The 9,676-nt window shown below is 46.6% G+C and overlaps 1 protein-coding gene across 1 annotated transcript; it reads right to left on the bottom strand.

Annotated features, from left to right (window-relative positions):
- Positions 1-302: 302 nt before the first annotated feature.
- LOC109924512 (sorting nexin-32) lies at positions 303-7,163 on the bottom strand (the record flags this gene model as incomplete). The annotated part of the gene is made up of 9 exons (XM_048594192.1): positions 7,038-7,163; positions 6,618-6,728; positions 5,670-5,791; positions 4,920-5,043; positions 4,190-4,294; positions 3,601-3,706; positions 1,577-1,652; positions 491-530; positions 303-389 (listed from the first exon to the last, which is right to left on the bottom strand). Coding segments are annotated over exons 1-9 (867 nt in total), but the record flags the coding sequence as incomplete, so codon positions are not given.
- Positions 7,164-9,676: the final 2,513 nt, after the last annotated feature.

A 9,676-nucleotide genomic window follows, 5' to 3' on the forward strand; every position in this document is an offset into this window, starting at 1 on the left:
GGGGAATGGTGGTGGTGGTGGTGCAAGAAAAAGTGGGAGGCAGCAGGGTAGAGGAGAAACACTAGTGACAGTGAGCCTGTCCATGGGAGTGAGGGGGATGGAGAGTAACTTATTGGACAAATGCATGCTTGCCTAAAAGCAGGGAGTTACAAGAGGACTGAAAACATTAACTGTTCCCTTCTCCCCCGCATGCAATGCCTGACCTGATACATTGCTTCGGTGTTTTTTTTGACCAAAAATTTTAGAATCCCCATCATCTGAAGTATGTTCTTTGTCACAAGCAGGAAAGGGATGTAACTTGCCTTTGCTGCTTGGGAATCCCTCATGTAATATCTTAACAAGTCAGAAAGTTTCAAGTCTTCATCAGATGCCACACGTCCTTCTAGTTTCTACAGAATTTAAAATAAAAAACAGGAATTAAAAAAGCAGTTGAGTATTTTGAGACACACAAGCTTCCAGTGCCCAAATGACAGGAAAACGTATTTCTTACCCGAAGTTTTTCAAAGAGTTCTGCAAGTTTCAGGAAGTTCCTGGAACAAGAGAGAGTGGAGAAAAGAAGAAAAAAAGAGAAGTGAATGGGTTACACAATTTTGTGGTTTATTTTAGAGACTCAGACAGGAGATCCAACTCACTGCCTGTTCTAGAGGCACAGCACTCGGCCAGAGAGAGAGAACTCCAGCCCCAGGAGGAGACTGAATGCACAGCTGAAGTTGCAATCAGCCCCAGTGCTACCCACCCACTACAGCTGGGCCCCCCACCCCCGAGGCTGGGGGGAGAAAAGGAAAGGAGTTCAGGGGAAATCACTTCCTGTTCACCACAACATTCAGAACTACCTTCCGGGTTTTCAAAAACTGGACAGATTTCAACTCAGAAACAGAACACATTTTGGATACTCAGCACGGGGTGAGATAGAGTAAAATTGCTCCCTCTAGTGTAGAGGGTGGGTTAAATATTGGCATCAGTACAAGGGGGACTCCATCCCACTGCTCTTCAGCCAACGGTGACAGTCAGATCTTTTAAACTGAGGTCCAACTTCACCATAGGTGGACGCAAACGTATCATCTGAAAAAGACAGCTCCTCCGACAGCATGGCACTGCCTCAGCACCTGGAGGGCGACTCCAACTCACATCTGCAGTCACACAGCAGCTAGGGGAGGTAGCGGCCTAGCGGTATTATCACTGGACTGATAATCCACAGACCCAGGTAATGTTCTGGGGCTGGTCCCAGTTTCAAATCCTGCCCCGGCAGATTGATTTCAAATGCCACAAAAAAAAAAGGAAAATAAGAGTCAAATGATGACCATCAATTCATTGCTGATTACTGGGGAAACCCATCTGGTTTGCTAACTGTCTTCAGGGAATTAAACTGCCATCCTTACATGCTCTGGCCTACATGTGACCCACAGCATGTAGCTGACTTAACTGCTCTCTATGCAATTAGGGATGGGCAATAAAATGCTGACCCAGCAAGTGATAGCCTCATCCCATGACTGAATGTTAAAAAGTGGTCACAGGTAAACACATACACTTTCTATAGCACATGCCATCAATTCAGAACAAAATAATAATCTCATACTTGCTAAGTGGGTTGGCATCCAGTGTTCCCAAACCAGATAAGGCAGAAGAGATTGGAATGTAATCTTCAGCGACATCTGTGGAGACACAAAGAGAGAGCAGACGAGCCACATGGTGAGACAGAGACAGGACCTAAGCTCCCATTATCTGACAGAGCTCAGCAGAGGTCCTAAAACGACTACCACCGCTCAAGTTAGCCACAGAACAGGAATGGTCTTTCCCCAGCCTGCTGCTCTGTATTTACAAATTGCCCTCTTAGAACAACATGGAGCCTCAGTTCAACGTTTGTGCACAGCACCCTGCCAGTGATACCATAAACAGGAGGCCGACACCATCCAGGACAAAGCAGCCCCCGCTTGATTGGCACCACATCCACTCCACCCACCACCGATGCTCAGTAGCAGCTGTGCATACCATCTACAAGATGCACTGCAGAAATTCACCAAAGATCCTCAGACAGCATCTTCCAAACCCATGACCACTTCCATCTAGGAGGACAAGGGCAGCAGGTACATGGGAACACCATCCCCTGCAAGTTCCCCTCTGAGCCACTCACCAACCCAACTGGGTTGGAAGTCACACAATGCCAGCTAACAGCCTGACAGGTTTATTTGAAATTACAATCTTTTGGAGTGCTGCTCCTTCATCAGGTGAAGGACAAAGTAGCAGTGCTGAAAGCTTACGATTTGAAATAAACCTGCCGGACTATAACCTGACATTGTGAGAATTCGGACTTTGTTCACCCTAGTCCAATATCAGCTCCTCCACATAGTGGCCTCCTGATCTGGAAATATATTGCCGTTTCTTCAATGCTACTGAGTCAAAGCCCTGGAATTCCCTCCCTCTTGCACATCATGGGCACATGGACTGCAGCAGTTCAAGGCAGCTCACCCCCACCTTCACAAGGAGCAATTACAGACAGGGAAATAAATACTGGGCCCATCAGAAGCCCCTTTGCCACGCCATCCCCAAACTCAAAGCTTTACTGCAAACTGGCAAACAGCCACAAGAAATGGATTACAAAGAATAGTGGAAAGTTTACTTTTAACCCAGACTACATAAAGCAAGAAGGCTTGATGTTCTGCAAAAAAGTTTAGATAAAAAAAGTTTCTCCTTAGCTTCTCCCCCAGTTGCAGTGACTATTCAGTCCTGGGCGTCACACCTCAGGAGGGAGGCACGTCAAGTCTTGGTGTTCCCATGTATCTGCTGCCCCTTGTCCTTCTAGATGAGAAGTGGTCATGGGTTTGGAAGGTGCTGCCTGAGGATCTTCGGTGAATTTCTGCAGTGCACCTTGTAGGTGGTACACACTGCTGCTACTGAGCGTCGGTGGCGGGGAAGAGTGGGATGTTTGTGCATGTGGTGCCAATCAAGGGGGGGCTGCTTTGTGCTGGATGTGTCGGCCTCCTGTTTATGGTATCACTGGCAGGGTGCTGTGCACAAACACTGAACTGAGGCTCCATGTTGTTCTGAGAAGGTTATTTGTAAATCCTGAGCAGCAGACTGGGGAAAGGCCATAAGAGGTCAAAAAGGGTTAAACGTTAAGGCCAGGAGGGAGGATGGGGTTCACACAGAGTGGGCTTGTAGTCCTCAGGCTGGAGGAGATTAAAACAGAAAAAAAAAGGTGATTGAACAGAGGGTTTCATGACAATTGGAAGGATTTGTTATAGAGACCACACAGGAATGAGGGAAGTTACGGCCTTGGGGTGGGCTGAGGCTGTTTAGGGGTGATGCCAGCGAGCACCTGATCCAACACAGATCCACCCTCACCTCTTCACACTGCCTCCGTGCAGAAGAAAGATATAGTATGCTGAAGAAAAATAGTGGTACAGACTCAAAGAGCAGAACTGATGCAACAAGGAAATGCAAGAATTGCTATTTCAAAACAGAGACTGAAGTGGGTTGGACAGGTGGGAGGTGAAAGTGGGATAGATCACACGGTTGATCAAACAGCATTGGGGTTTGAGGGGAATATCAGGAAGCATTCAGGACAGCAGAGACCCCGTGCATAAATTCTAAACAACCCACTTTTGTGAGAGCGGGTCTTCTTGTCTGACTTCAGCGTCGCATCCTTGACCCGATTGTGATATTCGATGAGGAAGGTCCTCTCGTGCTCGAAGAACTCATCGACTTCCTGGCAGGAGGAGAGGACGAACGTTAGCACACACCGTCTGTCAGAGTTTAGGGGAAACTAAATTCCCAAGGAGCAGTTTTAAATCCTCCTCTCAGGTACTTGACTGGATACAGGGGAGATCCCAGGGCACAAGGACCAAACCTCCAGGATAGTGGTCCATAGAGAGCTTTACTCTATCTAACCCCGCGCTGTCCCTAGGAGGAGTGTTTTTTTTTTGGAGGGGGTGGGGGGGGGGGGGCAGCGGTGGAGAACCAGTGCAGAGGGAAAATTGCAAAGTTTCTGTTTTTGCTCGATTTCCAGCATCTGCAGTTATTTCCGTTTGGTTACAGGGAAATTTACTTTCAGTTTACAACTGCAGTAGCAGGGAGCTTTACTCTTATTTTAACTATTTACAGATATTGTCTATAAGAAGGTGATAAGTTAACAGTAGAGCTCACTTCTCCAATATAAAAACAGAACGATTGCCACAAGGTCAGGACATACCTTAATTCCAGAGATGCCAGTTATTAATGCTTCATCTGCAGTCTTCACTATGTTCTTCAGAAAACCACCCAGGATCTCCTTCCTGTTCTTGCCACGGACACTTAGCTGTTAAGAGGAACAAAAAAAAGTTTAAAACATAAAACCACCAAAAAAGTCCAGATTTGCCAGCTCCTTTCCCCATCCTGGGGCCTTCCAAAGCTTCACACCCAATGGGGGACTCTGTGTAGAGTGTTCCGTGCTGTTATGTAGGTGGGGCAGCAACATGTGACTGTGATACGCACACACGCACCTTGTGTCCCTAATTGCCTAGAGGGAAGTTCAGAGTCAACCCCATTGCTTTGGGTCTAGAATCACATGTAGGCCCAGACCAGGTAAGGATGACAGTTTCCTTCCCTAAAGGACATTAGTGAACCAGATGGGTTTTTCCAGACAATCAGCAATGGATTCATGGTCCTTGTTAGATTCTTAATTCCAGATATTTAAAAAATAAAATTTAATACAAAATTCAACCATCTGCCGTGGCAGGATTCGAACCCAGGTCCCCAGGTCTAAAAGTCCAACGATAATACCACGAGGCCATCGCCTCCCTGTGTGATGTTGGATAAAGAAGGAAGGGGTGTACCCCAGCACTCCGTTAGCAAGGGGAAACCTGGGTTAGATGTTGGCAGCAATGACAGGAGGGATTAGTGAGGCAGATGTTTACCTCCAGCCAGGAAGTGGTTAGACCTACCTCCTGATCGTATTCCAGAAACACATAGAAATTGTGGTCCCCCCTGAGCTGTGGGTGAGCAGCCAGACGTTGCAGGAAGACCTCGTGCATAGCCACCGTCTTCTTAAAGATGGCCAGGTATTCGCTGCAAAGAGAAACAGAGAGAACAGACAAGAGTTAACAGGGTGCAACAGAGCAACAAAAAAGTAATTCAGGAGAAAAACAACTTCACCCAGATAGCAGGGTGAAGGATGAACCTACTCAAATAAAAAAAAAAGGAATGCTTGAGGTGAATTGTATCAGAAGCTCAGCAAACACGAGATTGGAATGGAACGACAGTGATGGGAGGTTTGGGAGAGACACGGGAACGAGGTGGTAGCTTGTATGTAGCCAGAACAGCAGCTGATGGGCTGAAGGGCCTCTTGCAATAGGACACAGATCCTAGAATCCCTCCATTGCACAAAGAGGCCATTTGAGTCTGCACTGACCCTCCAGAGGGCATCCCACCAATAGCCAGCCTTCCACCGTATCGGCTTAACCCTGCGTTACCATGGCGAATTACCCCAGCCTGCAGATTCCTGGACATTCTGGAGTTTCACAGAGGGGTGAATGCTCTCATCTGGCAATTTAGATGGGAGATGTGGGAAGGCGCCACAAGAGGCTGTGGACAGGTAGGGGTCAGTGTGCAAGAGTGTCTACGTGAGGACTAGAGAGACACACGTGGTGTCCTCCACCCCAATCCCCTTTCTCCCCGTGACCCCAGTCACTTACGATTCCAGCTCTTGCTTCATCTTGGCGAACTCCTCGCGAGTCATGGACCCGTCTCCCTCCCCAAGTTTCTGTAGCTTCTCCCGTGATGCATCAAAGTTTGGTTTGGGAGGGGCAGGAGGAATCTAGAAAAGAGAGAGGGGCGGGGGGAGGGGAAAGAAAAGCTCCAATCGTTGACATCACAGCAAGAGGAGAAACTGGCTTTTGATGTACACAGTGAGTGCTGTAACGTACAAGTCTCTGATCTCTGGTGCACAGGGAGATCCCAGTCTACTTCCAGCAGAGTGGCAAGTCACCCAGACAGGCAGTTCTCCTAATGACAGGCATTAGCTCCAGAGACAACACTCACCCATCTACTACCCCCACTTGATTACCAGGAATTTAAACTTTAAATTCCTTCACAGGACATAGGTGTCGCTGACCAGGCCAGCATTTATTGTCCATCCTGAGTTGCCAAGTCACTTAAAGGGTCAACCTCATGACTCCAGACCCAGAGCAAAGTGTAGGCCAAACCAGGTAAGGACTGTAGATTTCCTTCCCCAGAAAAGAGGGATCAGTAACTGAAGCAGATTATTAGACAATATTTGACAATGGTTCGAGGTCACTGTTAGCCTCAATAGCAGATGCCTTTGCTGAACTCAAATTTCACCATCTGCTATAGCAGGATTCAAATCCCAGGTCTTTGGATTAATATAGTCTAGCAAAAATACCAACAGGCCATCACCTTGCCCTATGGTGGGATCTTTTCTCCGTATCTAACCATGCTGTTCCTGTCCATGGAGTGTTTGATTGGGGGTTGGGAAAAGCAGTGTCAAGAGAGCTTTACTCAATCTCTGCTGGGAGTGTTTGCCTCACTGGGAACACCACACATACAAATAAAAAAAGTTAATAAAAAACAAAGTTATTTTAACCTGCTGTATCTGGTACAAACTCCTGGCTGTGGTCACTTACTATAATCCCAGCATAATCCTCATTTTCCACATACGCGTCATGAAGCCAAATGAACTCTTCATGTTGACGAACGACTGAGAACTCAGGCTGTTTGAAGTGAGCGAGATTCGTCTGCGACAGACAGGGAGAAGAGACGTTAGTGCCGTCAATGTCACTCTCACAATTTTACCACACACAGAGCAATGTGGGAACAACCCAAATAGTCTGTTTAGTGATGTTGGTCGAGGGATAAATATCTGCCCCAGGACCCTAGGGAGAATTCCACCCACCACTTTGCTGTCAGGCTTCATTAAAAAGGAGCTGAAAGCTCATGGTCTGTTACAGTCCCAAACATTCTGAGGCGCAAGTGCTCTGTCCTCAGGCTCACCCACTTGTTACAGCAATTTCTCCATACTGTCTTATTCCCCTTTTCCCACCTACCTTGGTGTGAACTGTAAACTTCACTTTGTCCCTCTCGCTGACTGCATCGGAGATCTCCACCTGCAGCGAGGAATCCGTCTGTAAATCCACCGACATGGTCCTTGACTGCACAGACCAAACATACACAGGCCTGAGAGCAGGTCATTAACCTACAGAGTTTGTGTTACACACTGTGAACCCAACACTGCAGTACACAACTTTAAACCTGTTGTGTACAGAGCCCCACAGAGTTCAGAAGGGAAAGATGTAGAGTCAGCATTACTCCGTATCTAACCCTGCACGGTCCTTGTCCTGGGAGTGTTGGAGGGGGACAGCTTAGAGGGAGTGTCATTTTCAGTTTAAAAGAAAGAGGCAGTTTTATTTTCAGGCTAACAGTAGCAGGAGCTGTGGTCTATTTAACTGCATTCTGGGGTGTGTTTGATGGGGGCAGTGTCAAGAGGGAGCTTCACATTGTATCACCAACATGGGACTGAGAGAACCAGAGTAGTAAACTAAGTATTTTAAAGACATTAAGACTGATCATTTACTCTCGACTATTTCCATTACAGAAACATCTTGAGCAGCTACATCTCTGTCCTGCTTTTGCCTTTTTTTTGGTTTAAAACGTGAACAATGTTGGTACAAATTGATCTTGCCCAGTTAGACCAGAGAGCATGGGGAGTCTACAAGGGTCAACCCAGCCTGAAAACTCATTACAGCAGATGAGAGACTCGATGAAGTTTCACAGCCAACAGTGAAACTTAGCGAGGCAATGGCCTAGTGGTATTATGGCTAGACTGTTAATCCAGAGACCCAGATAATGTTCTGGGGACATGGGTTCGAATCTCACCACGGCAGATGGCGGAATTTGAATTCAATAAAATATCTGAAATTAAGAATCTAATGACAGTGAATCCATTGTGAATTGTCAAGAAAAACCCATCTGGTTCACTAATTTCCTTTAGGGAAGGAAACTGCTGTCTTTACCTGGTCTGGCCTATGTGATTCCAGACCCATAGCAGTTAGGAGTCACATTGCTGGTTGACTCATAATTGCCCCTCTGGGCAATAAAGGCCAGCTCAGCTGATGACTTCCACATCCTGCAAATGAGTTAAAACAAAGAAACTGCACTCACTTGGTGACGCTCATCCTAAAATGGACCGGACAGTGGCGATAGGGAGTTTGAGATTGACAGGAAACATCTGAAATTTTAAAAAAGCCAACCAGATCTTGGATGCCATTGTGAGGGCCTGCCTCCAATAGTTTCCAAAACTCTGCAGTGAGCTGCCCAGGTTCAAGGCACACAGTGGAATTAATGTGGGGAGCGAACTTCTGGAGAAAGTGGGTACAGTTACAACATTTAAAAGACATTTTGGTAAGCACACAAACAGGGAGGGATATGTGCCTGGAGCAGGCAGGTGGGACTAGTTTCATTTGGGATTATGGCCAGCATGGCCTGGTTGGGCTGAAGGGTCTGTTTCTGCACTGTATGGCTATGACCGGTGCCTACCATCCAGATGTCAGGCGAGGCATGGAAAGGAATGGCAATGACATTTCTGCTGTCTGACCAGACCCACCCAACTCCCATGTGCGGATATTTGGGCACAGTGTGCATCACAGCTCACGCACTTCGCCACCCCCTCTCTTCTTCCTACTCCAGCTCCTTCCTTTTACCCCCAAACCCAACAGGAACAAAGTCGGGGGGGTGCAGGTGATGTGTCGCCACAGAACCTCTAGAAAGCACACAAGAATTTTTTCTTTTTTAAAAAAAAAGCAAGCATTTGGTGTCTGTTATCCTCATTTAACGTACACAAATGCATCAATACTCTCTTCTGTCAGAGAGGAAATACAAAAGCTTAAACACATGTACCAGATTCAAGAACAGCTTCTTCCCCACCATTATTAGATTTCTAAACAAGTCTCTCTAATTTCACATGTTGATCTTGCATTTTGTGCAGCCATAACCTTGTAATGCCTCACTGTCTAAACACTAATCATCTTTGTCTTTTTTGGTTATGATCTGCCCTGTACTGCATGCAAAACAATAATAAAAAAAACTTTTCACTGTACTTAGGTACGTGACAACAACATAATCAAAACAAAACCGACTACATCTCTGCTCTCTCAGCCTCCAGCAAGGCTGTAATGATAGGCCTAATTCGAACGGCTTTTACAGATTGAAATAGTTAACCCTTTCACAGGATGTGGGCACTACTTCCAAGGCCAGAGTTGGGTGCCCACCCCTAATTGCACCTCAAACCAAAATGTTTCATGCTAGCCATTTGAGGACAGTTAAGAGTCAACTACATTGCTGTGGAGTCACAGCAACATAGTCCAGACCAGTTATCTTCCCCTCCCATTAAAAAAAAAAAGGGGACATTGGTGACCTGGGTTTAAACAACGAGGATGGTCAGAATCACCATCACCAGCTTTCAATTCCAGAGATTAGTTGTTAATGTATTCATTGTTACTGTCCACAGCAGGATTTGAACTCCATGCTCCTATTCAATTGACTCTTGGCATCAATGCTGGTGGCTATTCACCACAGTCCGTTTTACCGTAATGCGGGGCCGTGGATGAGGCTTAGCATTCATCTGGCACTCCCTGGGGCAAAATGCCAAGCCTCAGATTAACCCAGCGGGGAGAGAAAAGGAAGAAAG

The sequence above is a fragment of the Rhincodon typus genome, unplaced genomic scaffold (assembly GCF_021869965.1).
Source record: "Rhincodon typus isolate 14 unplaced genomic scaffold, sRhiTyp1.1 hic_rhity00006859, whole genome shotgun sequence".
Lineage (NCBI taxonomy): Eukaryota > Metazoa > Chordata > Chondrichthyes > Orectolobiformes > Rhincodontidae > Rhincodon > Rhincodon typus.